At 41.3% G+C, this 23,352-nt stretch overlaps 1 protein-coding gene and 1 pseudogene across 3 annotated transcripts in view; one reads left to right on the top strand and one right to left on the bottom strand.

Moving 5' to 3' along the window:
• Positions 1-1,692, top strand: part of LOC149792228 (calcium-responsive transcription factor-like) — a 51,168-nt gene extending 49,476 nt beyond the window's left edge. For all 3 annotated transcript variants that reach the window (XM_089970765.1, XM_089970764.1, XM_089970763.1), the window contains one exon: positions 609-1,692. In XM_089970765.1, coding sequence (XP_089826891.1) covers positions 609-661 — 53 coding nt within the window. In that variant the 3' untranslated portion in view covers positions 662-1,692. The remainder of the gene's footprint in view (positions 1-608) is intronic.
• Positions 1,693-5,931: 4,239 nt separating this feature from the next.
• LOC149792227 (uncharacterized) overlaps positions 5,932-23,352 on the bottom strand; it is a 62,816-nt pseudogene continuing 45,395 nt past the window's right edge.

Here is a 23,352-nt window from a genome sequence, read left to right as displayed (position 1 = left end):
ATAACTAGGATAAACAGTGAGGAAAACCTGGGAAATTCTTTTCCTTCAAAATCCAAACACTATGCAAAGTGCAATACTGAGAGTGGAATCAAATATATCTCCATAATGTGCCTTTGATGAGGACAATAGCACTACTTGAATTCCAAATATTATATTTCATTTCAACCATGAATAAATGAAGGAAAAATGTATTATCTCCATAGTGATGGAATACTGTACATTTATGGTACTGGTATGGTAATCGTCATATTTTTTTCCACTACAGTGTTATACTTTGTATAACTTTAGAACAGCAAGTTACCAATCATTTTGTACTAGTATTTCTGGTCAAGTCACAAAACAAAACACTGCACAGTGATGTGAAATGAAACAATATAAGCAATCAAAGAACAGCTATTGTGCTTTTGTCAGATTGTCCTGGAAAAGGTGTTTTTTGTCCGTCTTCTATAAAGCACATAACCCATCCTGACAAAAAGAAATTAGGTAACAAAACACGTGCATTATGTTCAACAAAATATGGTACATGTCCTAAACAGAGGTAAGCCAGTAAGTGATTTCTATCAAACTTTCTAATATGTTTTAACTAATCATCTTTTTTGTGATTTCAGAAGATGGTGAGATGGACTCACTGGTAGAGTCTGCTTCAGATGCTGAACTGTGATGCAATAATTATCATTCCACTGCATCAGCGGGATGTCTATGCAGTATGTGAAGTGATTGGGAGTCAGTAACAGCCAGTGACCAGTGATTATTGCTGGCAACTATCGCTTTTGTCACAGGCTGTTGAATCTTGAATGTTATGACTTAGTAAATCATTGTCATATCCATATCTTTTTATCTGCACAGACTGGTCTTTCAGCAGGCTGTATGGTCAGCAAATATGGTTTTGTCCCTGATTTCAACAGATGGTAGTCAGTGTCTTGTATGAACCATTTAGTCCTCTCTGACCACCCGCTTGCCCTACAGTGGATTGGACATGGTGTCTGGTGTATATGGTAGTCAGTTTCTTGTGTCAACCATTTATCCCTCTGTGACCACCTACTTGCCCTACAGTGGATTGGACATGCTGTTTGGTGTAAATGGTAGTCAGTGTCTTGTGTGAACCATTTATCCGTCTGTGACCACCCTCTTGCTCTACAGTGGATTGGACATGGTGTCTGGTGTAAATGGTAGTCAGTGTCTTGTGTGAACCATTTATCCCTCTATGACCATCTACTTGCCCTATAATGGATTGGACATGTTGTCTGGTGTAAATGGTAGTCAGTTCCATTTATCCCTCCCTGAGTACCCTCCTGCCCAGCAGAATATTGGAATTGTTTCTAGTCTAGATCTCAGGGTGACTTGAATAGTCAGCTGTACATCTTGTTAAAGAAAATCACACATTTTTAAGTCTGCATATTTCTCCAGACATATCCAATACCAATTTATTGAAAGCTTGTGGGCAGAGTGGACATGGGTGCTATTAATAGTGTAATTATATTGAATAAAGCTGCTTTCACACAGGCAAGTAAATGCAACGAGTTACCCTAGGTTAATTTTTGGGTTATACATGTTTTAAAAATTTCCATTGAAATGAACAAATGAAAGAGTTATTTTTATCAGTTTGGAATCTCTCTCTCTCTCTCTCTCTCTTTTTTGTTGAATATTCATTTTTGGTGCATCATGAGGGAATAAACTCTGACTTCAAAATTATGCAAGTCTTGGCCTTTTATTTAAAGTTTTTAAGATTAGCATCTCTTTTCTTTTTTGATCAAAACTCAAAATTATTTGATTGAACATGTCTTTGTCACTTGTAATTATTTTTGTTTTTCATTCCTTTCCAGTTGACATAAAGTGACTCTTGAATCATGTGTTTGTAAACTTTCTACCTCATTCTGTATGAGAAAAGTATTATAAATTACACAGTTGATTGAATGGTTGATTTGCATTTAATGGCATAACAAATTACAAGATGGATAATCCAAATCCAAAGCTAAAATATAGTGATTACACTTAAAAGGTCGATGAGCAAATAACACAATTTTTTCCCTCGCTTTTTGTACCTTGTTTACAATAGCAAGGGAGATGTGGGGGTTACCTAATAGTGCCATGTGCATTGACTGTCATTTACATTTTTGTCACGCAAGTTATAAGTTTGTATTAACAATTCATGATACAAATTACAGCCTTGTACTAATACATGCTTTCCAAGGCATGAGACTACATATGATACTAACAGCAGCATTAAAACAAACCAACCACTAAATCTTGCAATGTCTGTCCAGTATAGATCGGTATCAAATGGTTCAGGATGATTTGTTTCTTAGATGGGTCAGTTTTAACAAAATGTGGGAAAAACATGAGATAATTGCAGAGTAGTGAAGATTTGTTGTTATATATGAACAAGATTTTCTTAATATTCAGTTTGACATCGCACTCATTTGAACAGAATTTGGGCATGTCAGTCTCACTCCATCCATATACAAAAGTATTGAGTCTTCATATTCCATTAACGAAACATTGAGATCTCACTAATTTAAGTTTTGTCTCGCAAAATTTGGGCAACATTACAGTCTTACTCTCTGTAATATCTCATGGAAAAACAAGTTTACGATTATGTAATTTGTATTAGTCATTTTCTTTATATGTACTGTGTTATTTATTGAATTCCTGGATGTAACAAATACCTGACTGCTGTTTGTAAATACTTGCAGCTTAAATTGTAAGTTAAACGTTTTAATAAAAAAAGATTTTTTGAATGAATATTGTGGGTGACCATCACACAATTTTTTTACTTCTTCACTTGGTTAAACTGAACTTAAATCCAAATGATGTTTTTGTGAAGTTGCATTCAGATGGAAAGAAAACTAAATTGACAAAAATTTATTAAAATCTAAGAATATTTTGCTGTATTTCACAGACAGGAAGCTCAGTTCAATCAAATTTATTGTATATGCTAAAGAAAATTAGGTATTAAATTATTCTGACTTTGTGATAGTGGTAATTCTGAAAGTGTTATTGTGAAAATGACTTGGTTGTTTGAGCTTTTCCCATCAAACTAAGTAACAGAAGTGTGTATTTTCATATTCTTTTTATGTGTATCAAAATATGTGTTTAGCAGGTATGATTAGCTCTGCTGGTCATATACCAGATGTGTATGGAATGGCCTGTTTTCAGTTGTCCATATGTCCATTACACACTTTTGTTATCATTTATTCCTCTTAAGCTACTGGTACTAAGAGAGTTGCACTGAAACTGTACACACATTCATCCCATGGTCTAGATGGGTCTGATGAAAATGGACAGCCACCAAAGCAGTCATTTTGACAATCTTGTTATCTCAATACCTGATGAATGGATGGTCATAGCAACATGGAGTTTTCACTAAAAAAATTACTTATGATGTTTTGTTTGTACTAAATGAAAATGTTGTTTTTTGACATACAATATGGCAGATGCAGAAGCCATTTCCAAAATCTAGTTATCAGTACTCATCCTGAGAGAAAAGACAAGACATGAGGTTTTCACCAGAAAACTTCATATGATGTCCAGATGGACCAAAGTGAAAGTGATGATCTGATATCTAGTATGGCCACCATGGCAGCCAGCTTGAAAATCCTGTAATCACTATATAACCTAAGTGGATGGACATATCAGCATTGGGTTTTGACCAAAAGACTTATTATGGTAGCTAGTTGGTCATAAATGGCGCTGATCTTACGTCTAATATGGCCACTGACAGGCATCTTGAACACCTTGTTATGGCTGCTCCTTGTCAATGCAAAGGCTTGTCAACACAAGCTTGTCTACACTTTTTATGGTGTTTGATTGATCCAAAATCAAATCAAAATGGTGCTGATCTGAGATTCAATATGGCCACCATGGTGTCCATGTTTAAAATCATGTAATCACTACTCCACCTGAAGGGATGGCCATATTGACATGGATTTTTCTCCAAAAGACTTCTTTTGATGTCTAGCTGGTCAAAATGAAAATAGTGCCAATCTTATGTCCAGTATGGCTGTTATGATGGCCTTCTTGAAAATTGTGTCATCTCTGCTCAGCCTGAATGGATGGTCATATTGACATAATGTTTTCATCAAAAGATTTATGACGATGTCTAGTTTGTCTCGAATGAAAATAGTTCCAATCTTTTGACAAAAGATGGCCACCACAACGTTCACCTTGAAAATCTTGTTAGTGCTCAAGATGTAGTGATGTTGTTACCGACATGTTTCTCCAATGCTCAGATTTTGCTCCCCTCTGCAATTTGTCAGTGATGAATACATTTGTTCTTTTGACTCAGCTGGTCATAAGGCCAAGTGAGCTTGTGGTACTGTCCTGTGTCTTCCATTGTGCACTATCAGCAACTGCTATTTTAAAATTCTTCTCAAAAATCACTGGAGCAAAATTTGGCAGAGAATAATCTGGTGTAATTGGCTTTCAGATTTTCTTTAAATTATGCAGATCCACCGTCTAAAATGGTTATAATTGCTAAAAGTATAGCGACATGTAAATAACTTCTCCAAATCACTGATCAAATTTGATATCAAGTATCCTGGCATGATGACCTTTTAACTTTTACAAATGATAGTTATCAACTTTGAAAAATGTCTGATGTTCCTAAAAAAAAATTAATCATCTGACCAGTTTTAATCAAACTAGGCACAGAGCATCCTGGTTCACAAGTCTTCACAGAAAGCATAAATAAATTTAAAAATTTAAATATAATTACAATCTATGATCAAATATGGCCAACTTTACTAGAAATATATACAAACTTTAAACAACTTCTCTTCTCAGAAACTGCTTGTCAGAACTTTATGAAATATTTACAGAAACTATTATGATAATAAGAACTTTTAAAATTTATACAAACTAAACCAATTTTCCATTAAAAAAATTTGACTAAATATTACAGGAAAATTCTGGCATGGAAGAATTTTTAGTATGTATAAATGATTTGCTATCAAAATTTGGCTGTTGTTACCAAAAATAAAAAGACTTCTTGTAAAAGACTGCTTCACAAACATTGATAAAATTTGAAAGAAATTATTCAGGTATGAAGATTTATACCAGTTCTCAAATTTTTTTTTTACATATGCAGTCAGCAGCAATGGAGGAAAATTTCTTCAGAAAGCATTTGACTGATCCAGATTTTTGGCCAGTGGGCTAATGTGTCTTGTTTTGGGCAACTGCTGTTCCATTTGGCCAATGGGCTAATGTTCTTTTTGGGCAACTTTTGTTCCATTTGGCTGTTGGCCTGAGATGTCTTATTTCTCATTTGGATTTACTCCAGAGAATTGTACCAAATATCTGGACGTAGTTTGGAAGAAATGAAGATAGAAAAGAGATGTATGACTGTCAATTTGTTGACAGGCAGAGTTGAACTTACTAGAATATCAGATGGGCACACTATCTTCTAGATTGTTTCGCATGTCTGTAGGATTGTATTTAAGTATAAAGGATTAATTTGCAGCTGAATAATTTGTGAACGTAATTAGATCATCCTTGAACTACTGTAGGTCTTGTATTTTAGCCAAGTATCCACAATTTAGCAGTGTTAAAAAGGTTCATCTCCTTATATTGTGCCAAAAATTGCAGTTATCTCATGCAAAGTTCATCCAGTCATATTAACTGTCCTTTAATAGGCTACTACAGTTTATTGTGTCTTAAACAAAACTGCATAAATATTGCCTTCTTACATTTGAATTGTTATTTACTCAGTATGACTGTGATTTAATTTGTGGCTTTTGTAAATATTTCTGAAAGGAAATACTGCACTTAGGAGATACCAAAAATTTAACTTGTGTATGTCTTTTATTTTATGAAAATATATTAAGTTAAAGAATAAAGTTTTTACCATTAAAATTCCAGACTCGAATGACTTATTTTACTTCCTTATCCATCCATTTCATTAGCAGTCCACGCTTTATGTGTTACAAAGTAAATTTAAAGAAAGGTTTCCGCATGAGTTTTAATATGCACACTGCTGCCTTGAGTGTTAAGGTGCACACTGCTGACTTGAGTGTTAAAATGCACACTGCTAACTTGAGTGCTAAAGTTCATACTGCTGACTTGAATGCTAAGATACAGACTCCTGACTTGAATGTTAAATGCATACTGCTGACTTGAGTGTTAAAGTGCATACTGCTGACTTGAGTGTTAAAGTGCATACTGCTGACTTGAGTGTTAAAGTGCACACTGATGACTTGAGTACTAAGATGCACACTGCTGACTTGAGTGCTAAGATGCACACTGCTGACTTGAGTGTTTAAGACTTGAGTGCTAAGATACACACTGCTGACTTGAGTGCTAAGATGCACACCGCTGACTTGAGTGTTTAAGACTTGAGTGCTAAGATACACACTGCTGACTTGAGTGTTAAAATGCATACTGCTGACTTGAGTACGAAGATGCACACTGCCGACTTGAGTGTTAAGATGCACACTGATGACTTGAGTGTTAAAATACATAAGCTGACTTGAGTGCTAAGATGCACACTGCTGACTTGAGTGAGTGCTAAAATACATAAGCTGACGAGTGTTAAAATGCATACTGCTGACTCGAGTGTTAAAGTGCATACTGCTGACTTGAGTGCTAAGATGAACACTGCTTACTTGAGTGTTAAAATACACACGGCTGACTTGAGTGTTAAAATCCAAACTGCTTACTTGAGTGCTAAATGCATACTGCTGACGTAAGTGTTAAGATCCACACTGCTGATTTGAGTGTTAAATTGCACACCACTGACTTGAGTGTTAAAATGCATACTGCATACTTGAGTGTTACAATGCTTACTGCTGACTTAAGTTTTAAAATGCACACTACTGACGAGTGCTAAAATGCATAATGCTGGCTTAAGTGTTAAGATGCACAATGTTACCTTAAGTGCTAAGATGCACACTGCCGACTTGACTGTTAAAGTGCACCATGCTTACTTGCTTGTTAAAATGCATACTGCTTACATGAGTGTTACAATACACACTGCTGACTTGGGTCTTAAAATACACACTGCTGACTTGAGTGCTAAAGTGCATGCTGCTGACTTGAGTGTGAAGATGCACACTGCTTACTTGAGTGTTAAAATACACACTGCTGACTTGAGTCAAACTTTTAACATATTATCTGGTACTTTTGCATTGTTTCCCTTTTCTGGAATGCTAAGTCCCCAGTGCAAGCTAAATATTCCCTTCACCAAAACATGGAGGACTGAAAAGAGGGGAACATTATCATAAATTGATAACTGGGTCATATCCAACATATGAGACATCGTCCTTTTCTTTTTTTGTTTAGACATTCATGCTCAGATACATGTGTCTGTAGGTCAGTCCTCCATATTTGGTGTTGCAACATGACATGTTGCTCTAAAAGCATTACTATTTTTACTAACAATGCTCTCCCCCCAACACAGCCATGTTTTGAGATCACTATTTTCAGTAATCTTACGAGAAACAAATTAAATAGCAGTGAGAGAGAGATTTCATTGTTTTCACCACCATATATATATATATCCCAAGCATGTAGTCTGTATAAACAGTAAACAGCCCAACTTAGATCCCATTAATATCCTAGGAGTAGTTTATACAAGAGAAGATCATATCGGCACTTGAAAAGTTAGGAGGTCACACATAAACAACAACCATTTCACAGATTACTTTATTGGCTGAAAATAGCTAGACTGAAAAAACTTAAATCCTTTGAAGACGGCTGTGAGAGCGCCCATTTGATTTTCTGGTGGAAATCTAATATAAGAAGTGTACACACTTGTACAGTATTCCGACTACTGAAATAATAAATGTTCGTTCTATATATGAAGTGAAATACAAGTTCAGAGAAATGCTTTTTAATAATCTTTATTCAAATCTGCTTAAAAAGATTCTCATTAAAGACCATGGTGTGTATCAACTTTTGCTCTTAAACACGCGACTGTTTGATTTATCTAGAACTGAAAAAAAACTGGTTGTTCTATTTGTGCATAGTCTCCAGTGTGCTAATGTGCCAGTGGCCTGGGGTGTGTCACTGTGCTAAAAGTCATTCGATGGGATGTAGCAGTAATATAATCCAAAAATGTTCTTTTCTGAATTCAATATAATTCCAAATTAATGTTTTAGTCTAGGAATATTATTGAGCACTTTGTAATTCCAGTGAATAATAATTTGAATAAATAATTCCACCCACATTAAAATCTGAACGCACCAATAAGATTTATTCTGCTTCAAATATTAAGCAAGAATGAATAATCCCGATGCAAACAATATTATTAACCTAGGTTGCAATTACCATTCTCTGAAAATATTCCGTCACCTAACTGGCAATTTCAACTCTGGAAGTTTCTATGGTCAGAATCAAGACTATATTCTACTCAGATTGAAATGAACATGTTTACTACTAATAACGTTCTAAATATTTATTCCACAATGATAGAGAAATATTTGCCATGTATTATGTTTGCAAATTAAGTTTCACTGGTCAGATACGCCATTGCCTTGAATTTGGACAAAATATGTTACACAATACAGATGAACATAAAATATAATCATTAAGAATAGCCAACAAATAATACAAATTAAATATGTATAACAATACATATATGAATAATATACTATAGTAGTAAAGGGGGATACATTAGCGACAATGGGAATTAGCATTACAGACCCCCCTGGGACAGATTAGCGACAAGGGAAATTTAACATGGAGAAAAATCGTGGGTCAGATTAGCGACAAGGGAAATTAACATGGGAATAAATCGTGGGTCACTCTAGCGACAAGGGGAATTTAACATGGAACTATAGTGTGGGTCTGTCTAGCGACAAGGGGAAATTAACATGGGAATAGGGGACTGTATAGCGTCAAAGGAATTTAAACAGGGTGGGTCTGTCTAGCGACAAGGGGAAATTAACATGGGGAATAGAGTTTGGGCTTTTGGGATTTTTTTTTTTAAATTTAAATTTAAATTTAAAAAAAGGGGTAGGCAATGGAAAGGCTATCTCTTTTCGAGAAATATGGGGGCCCTGAAAAGGGCCTTTGGATTTATGTTAATATGCCCTTAACATAAAAGGCATCTGTGGCATCTTCTTGTCCTCAAGCTGCGTCTTACAGCAGGGCCATACATCAGAGTCCTCTTGAGGCAACCTTGTCTCTCTATGTAGACTCTTCGTATCCACAAACTGCTGGTGGTCCTGTGGACAACGGTCCACTTGGATCGGACATACATGAGCATGTCCGTCCTGAACATCATTGAAGACACGAAGGTGGAAGATTCAACGTCAGTCCACATCTTGCGGCTACGAGAATAGCTGAGTGAGTGATTGCACTGAACTGCGCTTATTTATAGGTACAGGTAGGATTGAAACGGATTGAGTTCATTCACCAATCCAAACACGCGTTACAAAATTCAGTCAGCCCGCATCCAATCCGAAGAGAGCAGTCTGTGACGTCACGTAGTCTATATAGATTTGCTAGCGCTTGTGTGCAGTCAATCTATGCGACAGTGATTCAACATGACGGAAACTCAGAAAACGATCCATTGGGGTGCACCAGCAGGGGAGACTGCCCAAGGGAACCCGGACTTACTTTCAGAAGAGGTACATTGGGATTTTGTGGATTTTCTTACCTCGCAAGAATTTGTTCCGGAACCATCGTTACCATCTTCATTACCGCAAGTGGAGAATTTTAGACAGAGACAGAAAGAAGAATTGGAGAAATTTATGCAACGACAAAAGGAAGCGGAACAAGCTTTTCTCCTACAGCAACAGCAACAGCAACAAGAAGAGGTAAGAAAAAAACAACAGCAACAACAGCAAGAAGAAGTAGCAGCAAAGAAACAAGAGGGTGAAAATCAAACGGCTACGGTACTGTTGGACATTTTAGCGGAGTTAAGAAGTCTGAAACAAATGTATCAGACTTCTTTATCACGACCGAAGAGAATACGACCTTCCCGAGCTAAACACGCCAACCCTGTGACTAAGCCTGTCGTACCACCCTTAGTGATTTCAACCCAATCATCAGAAGTAGGCCTTGGCCGTGGCAAAGGCTTAAGGCAGTTAAAGTTGATTGGTTAAACTCACCCCTACACCAAAATAAAAAGGCCCTTTTCAGGGCCACCCACATTTCTCGAAAAGAAATACAATTTCAATTGCCAATAACTCAAAAAAAAAACAAATAAACAACCCATTTTTACCCTTATAGTACGTGTCTGTGTATGAGTGCGTGAGTGTAGCTTCTTATTTTAAAATCAAAACTCAAAGACACTTACCTTATATCATTCATGTATTCTTTTCTCCATTTTTTACAATCCAATTCACAATTCACCACAGAACACTTTAATTAAAAGTTCATTGACTTCTTCTTTCTCCTTGTTTAGTCTCTCTGTTTTTTTGAATTTCTTCACCGTTTTTTCCTCATTTTCTTCCCTTCTTCTTTTCTTCTCCTGTTTCTTTGCTTCTTTTAAATAGAATTGTCTTCTTTCTTCCTCTTCTTCCTCTGAAGAATCCCTCTCTTCTTTCGAAGAATCCCTCTCTTCTTCTGAAGAATCCTTCTTTTCTTCTGACTCCTCTTGTTTCTTTTTTGGGCAATCTGGAGACCAATGTCCTTTTTCTTGACAATAATAACAGGTATCTTGACTTTTGTCTTTTTTAGCCCCTGTTTTTTTTCTTTTTTTGACGGTCTGGACACTCTGAAGACCAATGCTCTTTCTTCTGACAGATATAGCAAGTATCTTGACTTTTATCTCGAAAGGAAGGAGAGTAGTCCGTCGGCTGGTCTGAAGAGAATTTTCTAATGACCCCTCGCAAAGCTCTGACGAAACGTTCCATCTGGGTAGTCTCTTCCATCGTTGTGCTCGGCTTGAGAGTGAAATGAATAGTGAAAGGACAAGACACACACCCTTTTTATGTACGCTGGTTTGCCAAGACTATAAATTAGTCTATGGTGTTTAAACTTGAGTCATTTGACGTTTTGCACTCAAGATGAAACGATCCCATTCATTCGAGAAGAAAGAAGAAGAAGAAGAAAGTAAGAGGCAGAAACGTGATCTATCTCCTCGTACCAGGGCTGAAATCTTGGCACAAATTCATGCCAGTGATTTTGAAGAGGACATGAGTGAACCAGAATCCGAACCCTCTAAACCAAGTTCACCACCCTTAGTCAACCCTGAAAAGTACTATTCCATTCGAGAGACGGAAAAGCGCTCCTCTAGAAAATTTAGAACCACGGCTTACACCTACACGGTGAAGTTTAAAGATTTCAAGGCCGACGTACCCTTGGAGAAAGCAGAAGGGTTTATCACCGAGATGTGGGATTCTTTGCTCACCGCACTCAAGCGACAATGTCAAGCCAAAGAAGACGATCGCTTGACACTATCGATAGATCACGACGGTTTGAAATCCCCTGTTTGGATCGAGTTTAGCAGACCCGCAGAACTGACCCCTTCCAAAGTCATGGACAAGATTCAACACGTACAACAATCTAATGACCAGTTTGACATCACCGATGGTAAAGCCACACTGAAAATGGCCCACGTCTCTCCTCCTCAAGGAACTGGATGCAAAAAGATGTTATTGGTGGACGACCTTCGCAACACCAAAAAGAGTCTCGTCCGAATTAACAACCCTCAAGACCAGATGTGTTTAGCCCGTGCCATCGTGGTGGGACGAACCTATGCCAACAAGAACGACACGGTAGAATGGAAAAGAACCTGGAAAACTATTCAACGATGCGATCGAGCCAAACAACGAAATGAAGCAGAACTCCTGTTGCAACAAGCCGGACTGTCCAAAGACACACCCTGTGGCATTCCTGAGATGCAAAAATTGCAAGATGCCCTAGCTCCACGCTACACCTTGAAAGTGCACCCTCAAGAAATGCGCGGGTCTCTGTTGTTTCGAGGCCAAGACTTTAAGGACGGAAAATACATTCATGTCTATCATCACGATGACCATTTCGATACCATTACCAGTATCACTGGATTCCTGGGATACGGTTATTACTGTGAGAAATGTGACCATGGTTATAACAATCGAGAGCAACACAAGCATTGTGGATTGAAATGTTCAGGATGTTTGGCCTCTTCACCCTGTCTGAGCGAAGAACCAGTGCCTTGTTCAACTTGTCTGCGCACATTTGTCAGCCCTACCTGTTACCAACAACATCTGAAAACGCAAGGTTCACAGAAGAAATGTGCTTGTCAACTCCTGAGATTGTGCTCTACGTGTGAACAAGTCATACGTACCAATAATACCAAGGCACACGTATGTTCAGGAAAGAAAAAATGTCACATTTGTCACCACATCGTGGACTTGGAACACCAATGCTACGTGCAAAAATACCAACCCCCACCAGAGAAAGAGGACGGTCACAAGAAGAAAGGCAATTTCATCTTTTTCGATTTCGAATGCATGCAAGAGACTGGCATTCACATTCCTAATTTCTGCGTGGCTCATCGAGCGTGCGAGAAGTGTATTCAAGAACCTAGCTTCAGTCATTGCCCTCACTGCAGCAAGATTCCTGGAGGACGTGAACAAATCTTTCGGGGACCAAACACGTTAGCCGATTTTGCCCAATGGGTCTTAGACCCCATCGACAAGACGTGGAGCCAAGAGGACATCGAACGTTACGGAGATTGTCATCGTCATGCGACGGTGATGGCTCACAATTTCTCCGGATACGATGGACAGTTTCTTTTGAGGTACTATACGGAACAAGGCACCGAACGTCCTAAAGTCACTTTGAACGGAGCCAAAATCATTTTCATGCAAGTGGGACAAGTACAGTTTAAAGATTCGATGAGTTACTTGGCCATGCCTTTGAGCCGAATGCCTAAAACGTTTGGAATGACAGAAATGGCTAAAGGGTACTTTCCACACTTTTTCAATACGGAAGCCAATCAACACGCCGTTCTACCCCATTTGCCTGAGGCTCACTATTACGACCCCGACAACATGCGTACCGAACAACGAGAAGCTTTCTACGCTTGGTACCAGGCTCACGCCTCGGACCCTTTCGACTTTCAGGAAGAAATGCTAAAGTATTGTCGTTCCGACGTGGACATTTTACGACGTTGCTGTGGAAAATTTCGAGAACTGTTCATGGAACACGGAGGGGTCGATCCTTTGAAAGAAGCTTGCACCATTGCCAAAGCGTGTTCCTTAGTGTACCGCCAACGATTCATGCCTGAAAACACCGTGGCTGTCATCAGTCCTCAAACGACCCACTATGTCAAGCGTCAATACTCGGTCAAAGCCCTACGTTGGTTACATTACTTGTGCGACAAGGAAGACAAATGGATTCAGCATGCCCGCAACGGAGGAGGCGAAAAGACCATCGGAACGTATTCGGTCGATGGCTGGGACTTAGAAAACCCCAAGATCGTGTACGAGTTTAACGGTTGCTTATTTCACGGATGTCCCGTCTGTTACCCTGACCGTGACACTAAAAATCAGTTTTTGCAACGAACCATGGAAGACTTGTACCAGGACACTTGTCAGCGACGCCTAAAGTTAGAACAGCAAGGATATCAAGTGGTGGAAATGTGGGAACACGAGTACGATCACCGTTTGAAAACCGATCCCGAGTTTAAACGCCTCGTGGAAAGTTACCAGTTCATGGACCCGCTGAACCCGAGGGATAGTTTGTACGGAGGAAGGACCAATGCCACCTGTTTGCTGTACCAAGCCAACGAAGAGAAAGGAGAAGAAATCAAATACTTGGACGTGTGTTCGCTGTATCCCTACGTGTGCAAATATTGTCGCTTTCCTGTAGGGCACCCGCAATTGTTGACGGAACACATCGACCTGAAAAACATTCGACAATACGAAGGCTTGATCAAGTGCAAAGTTTTGCCTCCCACGAACCTATACCATCCCGTCTTACCTCACCATTGTCAAGGCAAACTGATGTTTCCCTTGTGCCGTACTTGTGCCAAAACGTGCAACCAGGACCAACCTTGCCATCACAGCCAGGAAGAACGTGCCTTGACGGGAACCTGGGTCAGCGTGGAATTATTCAAAGCTCTGGACATGGGATACCAACTGTTAGAAGTGTACGAAATTTGCCACTTTCCCAAGACACAACAGTACCACAAGGGTGACCCTACTCAGAAAGGCATTTTCGCCGACTACGTGGATGCCTTTTTGAAACTGAAGCAAGAAGCCAGCGGCTATCCTTCCTGGTGTCACACTCCCGAAGACCAAATACAATTCAAAGAGAAATACTATGCACAAGAAGGCATCTCTTTAGACCACATCGAAAAAAACGAAGGCAGGCGATCGTTTGCCAAAGTGATGTTAAATTGCTTGTGGGGTAAAATGGCACAACGACCGTGTTTACCCAAGACGGAATATTTGACAGAACCTTTCCGCTACTTCCAGATGATTCACGACAAAACCAAATACATGAAACACGTGGACGTCGTTCGAGAGGATTTGATCTTGGTCAATTACGAAGAAGATCTGGACTTTGTACAAGACGACCCTTTTGGAAATGTCATCATTGCGGCTTACGTGACAGCTCGTGCTCGCTTAAAATTGTACGAAGCTTTAGAACTGTTAGAAGAACGCGTCCTGTACTTTGACACGGACAGTTGCATTTACATCCATCACCCGATTCAACAGCACCCTGACATCGAAGGAGACCGTTTAGGAGCCTGGACAGACGAGCATCCCGACGACAAGATTCTAAGTTTCGTCAGTGGTGGTCCCAAAAATTACGGCTACGAATACCGGGACAAACAAGGAGAAGTGCACACGACGTGCAAAGTGAAAGGACTGACTCTGAATCATCGTACCAGTCGAGTGGTCAACTTTGGGGTATTGAAAGAAGCCTTGCAATCGGGAGAGGATGGAAACTTTAAAGTGACCACCTATCAACCGAACAAGATTGTACGTTTACCCACTCACCACATCGTCAGTCGACCCTTGGAAAAAGTCTATCAAATTGTATACCAGAAGCGAGTGCGACTTCCCAATCACTTCACCTTACCGTACGGTCACGTCGGTATTGGTCTGTATATGAAAAGGAACCCTAGGCAAGATCGATAGTTCATTGTTCATTGAAGTAACTTACCATGTCGTTGACGAAGAAGAAACCAGATTGGTTAGGAGTCAAATGTTGGACATCACCGAGACCAGGGTTTTGAGGCTTGGACACAAGAGGTGGCTCAGTATGCACGAGAGTTATTCAAGGAAAAAAGTTACTTTTCAACCTGTGTTAGTGACGGTGCCAGAAGAACCCGTCACCCAGGACAGGACTGTCGTGGACAGGCCTGAAAGACCCTTTCGGGAGGACACTTGTGTGACCTTACCCCTACTGTAGAACTGGTTAGAACTTTACCCAAAACATGTTGTACAGACACTTGTGTTTATTCCACGTTCATGGTTATCATGTGCCTTTTATTCTTGTACTTAAGCCTTTGGCTTTTATGCATTTTTGTCTTTCGTATTCATGTTTGAAAAAAAAATTCAATAAACGTATTCTGAAAAAGTATATAAACTCTTGTCTTGTTTGTTTTTTTCGTGTCACAAGTGACATTTCTCACACCATGGCTACCTCTGCTGTCTCTGCTCCCTCTTCCTCTACTGTCAAAGTCATCGACGAACACTTAGATCGTGCCAGTTGGGAGGCTTTGTATCTTCGCCATCCCTTTAACATGCTCATTGCTGGACCTAGCGGTTCAGGCAAAACCGAATTCGTCAAACGTTTGATCGAACATAAACATCATTTGATCGATCGACCCCCTCAACGAATCGTGTGGTGTTACAAAGAGTGGCAATCGGCGTACAGCCTCTTGCGAGAAAGTCAAGGCGATTCCATCGTGTTTGTGGAAGGCATTCCTAAAGAAGACGACGGCATCGTCTCTGACTCCCGTCAAACCCATTTGGTCATTTTCGACGACATGTTAGGAGAAGACGAAGAAGAAATTAAACTGTGGTTCACGCGCAAAGGGCATCACCGTAATGCCAGTGTCGTTTACATCACCCAAAATTTGTTTCAACAAAGTAAAGCCCATCGCACCATCAGTCTCAATGCGCATTACGTGGTCTTGTTTAAAAGCCCTCGAGATAAATCGCAAGTGCAAGTCTTAGCCAAACAGTTAGGAACGCCTTGGCTGACTCAGGCGTACGACGATGCCACTCAAACACCACACGCCTATTTACTCGTCGATTTGAAACCTACGACTCCCGAGGATTTGCGATTTCGTACCCACTTGTTTCACCACTGGTGCCAAGACGGAGGGCCTGTCCTGTACACGTCTCCGTCCTCGACTTCATTTCACTCCCCATAAAAAAATCTATAAAAACCTCATACCCTTTTTCGTCTGTCTCACTCTCAGTGCGAACATGACGTCCCTTCAGTCGCATCTTCCCGTCAAATTGATTCGTGCCTTGTATGGCATCAGTCGAGAAAAAGATCCACAAACACGAGCTCGTGTCTTAGAAGCTAGTCTCAAAGAAGTCTTACGATGGTTCACGGTGACGGCACGTCAATTACTCCAAGGAATCATTCAGATTCCTCATCAAACCCAACGCTTTTTCGATCGAAACAAAGTCGCTTTGGTCCAACTGGCCGATCCCCGCATCGACACTCAAACCAAAAAACAAATCATTTTGAAACCTGGAGGGAGCGGTACTCTAGGAGGGGTCATCATTCGCTCACTTTTAAGATGGGATCCTAATGCCCCCAAAGTTATCCCCAAGACAAAAGTCCAAGGAAGCCCCAAGAAGAAAAAGAAAAAGACCAGGTCCCCAAGAAGAATAACTTCTCCAGTGGCAGGACCCTCCTCTGACCAGACACCACCACCCCGGAAAAAGAAAAGAAGCCCCCAGAAAAAGAAACAGAGAAAAAGTCCCCAGAAAAAGAAAAGTCCACAGAAGAAAACTAGTCGCAAGAGAGGCACCTCGGCCAGGACGCAACCTTACACTCGCAAACCACGACCTGCCACAGCGGTGACTGCGTCTCCGGCATCCTCACGTTTGTCCACTTCTCCGTTAATGACACCAGGAACTGAAGAGTACTTGGAGACGTTGATCACACCAAGAACTTCTCCGTTGATGACCCCCAAAAGAACTTCCCCAGTGGCAGGACCCTCCAATTTAGCGGCAGTGGCTGCTGCTCACAGAGTACCTTCTCCCAAAATCAAAGTCCATGAAAGATCGGGCATGTTACAAAGTTTACTGGATTTGTCCAAACAAGAACTGGCTCGATTTAGTCCGTTGCGTACCCCTGCACGACGTGTCATGCCTGTCCTCAAACTAATACGACGTCAAGACAATCAGTGGCGACGCGTTCCAGTATAAAAAAGACCTGTGACCAAGTCGGATATCAGTGTTTTTTGGTGCTCCTGAAGACTCAAAGATGTCACCCTCCAGAAAACCCCAAGGAAAGAAAAGGAAAGGATTGCCACCACGTTTAGCCAAACATGGGGACATGTTATCTGTCCTGTCCAAAGCTTCTCCACCCCTACGAAAAAAACTCATTCAAACGGCCTCCAAAGAGGTCATCGATACCGTGTGCGAATGTTGTTTGAACGTTTTGAAAGGCACGATCCCTTTGTCCAAACACCAGAAACAATGCTTAAGCAAGCATCGTCACGTTCTTCGCCAAATGGTTCGAAAGAAAATTCCCATTCGTCAAAAAAAGAAGATGTTAGTGCAACGTGGAGGTATTTTACCTCTCTTGTTAGGCCCCATACTGAAAGGAGTCTTGGGAACCATGTTGGGAGGACTGGTGGGAGCAAGATAAAAAGGCCTCGGAAGTTCCAAGATCTCAGAATCGACCCCTGACAACCCCATGGAAGGACGAAAACTAGCTTTAGTACCTTACAAACGATGGATGGAATACCATCGGTGGCAAGAACAACACACCCCGCATTTACCTCCCAATCCCCATTTGAGCGAGATGTCCCAGTTACAACACGAATTGCAGTCCTTGATGGATCGCCAAGATTTGTCCGAAACAGAAAAATCGCAAAAGTACGGTCAACTCTTGCAACGACTGCAACTCTTTCACCAGAAAGCTTTAGACGAAACAGCTCTACCCACTCTGAAAGATTTTAAGACCTTGATGAAAAGTCCAGCACCATCACCAGTACCAGTACCACCAGTACCCGTGACCAAGACAGAAATAGGAGAAGAAGAGGAAGGGTTTCAAACTCCACCAGAAAAAGTACGCAAGTTAACAACACCACCTACCTCCAGAATTGGATGGATTAAAAAGATGATGGCCACCCCTTCTTCCTCACAAGAGAAAAAGAAAGTGAAGACAGAAGTGAAGACAGAAGTGAAACAAGAACCGATATCCCCCGCTCAGACATCCTTCTCCTCTTCGACACCTATTGCTGGCCGCACAGGCAAAGCATTACAATCCAAGAAAATACCCCAAGAGAAAAAGAGTAGCATCCTCCAAGAGTGGGTGTCTTATTAACACACCAACCAACACAAAAAAATGGAAAAAGTCTTAGCCAGCATTTACTACGATCCCTCCCATCCTGCAGGTTACGCAGGAGTTCAAAAATTGTATCGTGCTGCCAAAACGCGACTGAAAAGTCTCCGTTTACCTCAAGTGCAACGATGGTTACAAGAACAAGCTACCTACACTTTACACAAACCCATTCGACGCAAGTTTGCCAGAAGTCGCACCCGAGTGGAAGGCATCGATCATCAATGGCAAGCCGATTTAGCCGACGTCTCTCATTTGGCCAGCTACAATCGTGGCTACAAATATTTGTTTTGTGTCATCGACGTCTTCTCCAAATTTGCCTGGGTCGTGCTTTTGACTTCCAAATCGAGCAGCGAGTTAGTGCGAGCCCTGCAACGGGTGTTGAAACAAAGCGGTCGTCACCCTCTTCGATGGCAAACGGACAAAGGCACCGAATTTCTGAACCAAGCTTTCCAAAAAGAATTAAAGAAACGTGACATTCATTTTTTTACCACCGAGAATCCCGAAACCAAAGCCAGCATCGTGGAACGTTTTCAACGCACTTTGAAAGAACGCATGTGGAAATATTTTACGCATCACCACACTCTGAAGTACATCGACATCTTACCGCACCTGGTGCAAGCGTACAACCAATCTTACCATCGAAGCATCGGACGTGCCCCGCAAGACGTGACTCCCGACAACGAAGTGCTGGTGTTTGAGCGCCTGTTTGGTACGTCCCCGACGAGGGCTGTCCCCAAGAAAAGTGGAGAGTTGGCCGTAGGAGATTGGGTGCGCATTGGCAAAACCAAACGCACTTTCGACAAAGGTTACTTACCTAACTGGACGACCGAATTGTTTCGCGTCACTGGACGAGTGCATGGCCGTCATCCTGCCGTCTATAAATTGGAAGACATGAACGGAGAAGTGCTCAAAGGAACGTTTTATTTGCCCGAGTTACAACGTGTCACCAAAAAAGAAGACGACGTGTACGACATCGAAAGCATTCTCGAACGCAGAACCCGTAAAGTGGGCAAACGACGTGTCAAAGAAGTCAAAGTACGTTGGAAAGGATATCCACCCAGTTTCGATTCTTGGATCGACGCTTCGCAAGTCATCGACTATAAAAAGAAGTGACCATCATGCCCTTTCACACAGCAGACGCAGCTACGTCGACCACTCCTCCTTCACCTAGTTCTTCTGTGCAAGATTTACAAAAACAACCCTTGTGGGTGTGGTGTGGAGAACGTGTGCCTAAAACGCAAATCGTCTTTTTCTGCCAAATCTTCGTGGTGTATTGTGTCATCGGGGCAGCCATTGCCAATTTGAGTTTGCAACAAGGAGACAAACAATTGTGGACCATTTTATTGAGCAGTTGCATCGGTTACCTGCTTCCTAATCCCTCCCTGAAATTCACCTCGAACGGGAACCCCGGGAACCTTGTGTCCAGTGCCAGTGCCAGTCACCACTTCAATCACAACCAGAACCCCATTTTGGGCGGAGACACGCCTCTGACGTCCACTAACCCCTCGGACAGCCACAGAACTCTGGAATTATGAGTCACCAAAACCAATTTTACTTAACCTTACCCAGTGACAGTTCCATGGAGGTGTTTCCCAAGAACACGTTGTGCTGTTACACGGCCAAATTACCTCAAGCCATCCAGTTAGATCACGAAGCCCATTGGGAAGTGGCTTTAGTAGAAATGATTCACCCGACCCAAGTCCTCAATGTCCTTCCCAATCAAAATTTTTTTGATGTGGAAGTTCATGACGAGCAAATGCAACAGTGGATGGATAGCAATGTCAAATATGACAAGAAAACTCGTACACAAAAGTACACCACCTATCACTTGTTCATTCCCCCAGGCTATTATTTTAGTGGTCAACATTTGGTCAGCACCATAACCTCCAGGTTTAATGTCGTGTTTCTGAAAGCTTTGGAGCATGTCAACAAAAATGTCACCATGGAGTACCACAAAGCAGCTCGTCGCTTCTTGATGAAATTTGAACGAAGTAAAATCCTGTCCATTTTATTTTGTCCTGAATTGTTTGACATGTTGGGCGGAGACATGGACATGAGAAAGACCATGCTCAAGAAAAATGAATTACCCATCGTTTACGACAACGAGTCTTTTAGCAAGTTATTTCGTGCCCCGGTAGAACTGAACCAAGGACTGAATTTGATGTTCGTGTATTCCGATGTGGTGGAGTACAACGTGGTGGGACACACCTCCGTACCGTTACTGCGTGTCATTCCTTTCAAAGTGGATTCTGCCACGAACACTGACGAGGAAGGTGGAAACACTTACCACGTCCACCGCGAATTTGTCCATCCTCACTATTTGCCTGTCAGTAAGTCGTATTTGGACACGGTCAACATTGCTATAAAAGGAGATCTGGGACAAAATATTCCATTCACCAAAGGAAAAGTCACGGTGAAACTCCATTTTCGAAAACGGTTCTCTCACGACTCTTAAGTCATGTATCCAGTGTACCGAGGGGTTGCTCGACAGCGAGGACACGGCTTAGGAGACATGTTAAAATCGGCCTTTCGTTCGGTGGCCCCGGTGTTGAAACCGATGGTGACACGCGGATTGCACGCCTTGAAAGATGCGGCACTGACGCAAGGCAAAGAATTTCTCCAAAATGTCATCATCGACAAACAAAACCCTAAAGAAGCCTTCATGAGGGCAGGCAAAAATGTCTTGCTGCAAACGGGAAAAGACATTTTAGGCCAACGAGAAACACCTATAAATGCCCTGCACGCTACCGAGTCAGGCATTCAGCAAGGACAAGGCAGAAAGAGACGACGAAGAAAACACCCTTTCACCAGACTTCAAGCGAGAAAGGCCAAGAAAAGAAGAACCGTTCGAGACTTAGACGTTTTCGATTATTGAGAAAAGAGACAAAAAAAAAAAATGATGCACCGAGAATCTTGCGCTTGTTCCAAGACGGAACTGGATCTGTTTGCCATGCCCCCCACGATGATGACGATGCAAGAATCCCAGTGGGTGGAATTTCACCCCGTCTCCTCACTGACCGATTCCGCTCCCATCGAGTTTGAAATCAAAGGACAGCCCGAAGATTACATCGATCTGAATAGCAGTTACTTGTACCTGAAAGTCAAAATTCTAGATAAGACTGGAGGTGCTATAGACGATGAAGCAGTAGCTCCCGTCAACAATTTCATGCATTCCTTGTTCAGTGGAGTGGACTTGTACTTGAATAACAAACTGGTCAGTAGCAGCATGGATACTTACCCTTATCGTGCCTACCTGGAAAATCTCTTGACGTACGGAATAGATGCCAAGAACACTCATCTCAATGCCTGTGTGGTATGGGAAGCTGACGAACCTACCAAGTTTGAAATATTGGAAACTGATGAAAAGAAAGACAACAATGATGGATTTCTAGAACGAAGAAAGAGAATCACGGGAGCCGACACAAGTTTAGAACTGATGGATCGTTTGCATTTGGACATGTGGTTGCAAGAAAAGTATTTGCTGAACGGGGTGGATGTCCGCCTGAGACTGAATCGTAGCAGTGCTGCTTTCCATTTGATGGCTGATAGTGACGGTTACAAAACCAAAATCCTAGAAGCCAGACTCTACGTACGCCGTGTGGAAGTGTTACCTAAAGTGGGAAACGACATCAGTCAGACGTTGAGCAGAACGACTGCCAAGTATCCCATACGACGCGTGGAAGTGAAAACCTTCACCATTCCCAAGGGACAGCGATCCATGATCGAAGATCATCTGTTCCAAGGACAGTTACCCAAACGTTTGATCGTTGGTATCGTCGAGAATACAGCCTTCAACGGGGCTGCCGAAAAAAATCCTTTCTACTTTCAACACTTTGGCGTGTCCAAAATCGAAGTCAGTCGCGATGGCAAGACCTTGTGTACCCGACCTTTCGAACCTGACTTTACCAAGAAGAATTACTTGAGATCGTACTTGTCCTTGTACGAAGCCACCGGACAGTTAGGAACCAATACCAGTCACGGTATTACGTACGAGGATTATGCAGGAGGCTACGCTTTGTGGGCTTTTGATTTCACTCCAGACCAAGGCAGCGACGAGGGACATTTCCACCCTATAAAATCCGGCCAGATTCGTGTGGAAATTCAGTTTAAAGACCGAGACCCTGATGAAACGGTGAACGTCATCCTGTATGCAGAATTCGATAATACCATAGAAATCAACAGTTTGAGAGAAGTCATCCTAGATTACTAGAAACCATGGAAGACTGTTATCCCTCTTTACCTAGTGGAGAAATGTTTAGTGTTGGATTATTGTTAAAAAATGTTAGAGTTCTTGTTGTTTAGTGTTAACTGATTTTTGAATAAAAAAATGTTGTGTTTTGAAAAAAATTGTTTGATGTTATATTGTTGGATTATTGTTAAAAATGTTAGAGTTGTTGTTTAGTGTTAAGTGATTTTTGAATAAAAAATGTTGTGTTTTGAAAAAAATGCCTTTGTCTTTTGTTTAGCTATAAGAATGTTGGATTGATGCTCTTTCATTTCTTACTATCCCTCTCATGACACTCACTAAACGTTGCGACTCAAAAACCGTATGGGGGATGTTTTCCTTCACGTCCGCGCTTTGACTTTAAGAACCGGGTTGTTTCCAGTCTAACCATCGATTGTCGACTCATCCTCCTAAGAAGATGTGCTCCAAACTAGCTAAACTCAACGAAGCCTACGTAAATTTGCATAGGGTCAGACACAGTCTGATACCGAAGCCAGAAGAAATAGAGAATGTGAGAATGTTAAAAATCACTGAAGACCTGATAGAAGAGCTCTTCAGAGAAGAAATGAACAGGGAAAAAGAAGAATGGACAGAGAAGTACAGACTTCAGAGACAGCAGCAACAACAACAACAACAAGAGCAGCAGCAGCAGCAACCTGAACCTGACAGAGGCTTTGTCGATTGCCGTATCGACACCAAAGAGTTCTTCT

The sequence above is a fragment of the Sinohyriopsis cumingii genome, chromosome 9, assembly GCF_028554795.1.
Source record: "Sinohyriopsis cumingii isolate HCF-2022 chromosome 9, ASM2855479v2, whole genome shotgun sequence".
NCBI classification, from domain to species: domain Eukaryota; kingdom Metazoa; phylum Mollusca; class Bivalvia; order Unionida; family Unionidae; genus Sinohyriopsis; species Sinohyriopsis cumingii.
The sequence above is the reverse complement of the archived record's forward strand: the minus strand, read 5'-3'. Positions and strand labels throughout refer to the sequence as shown.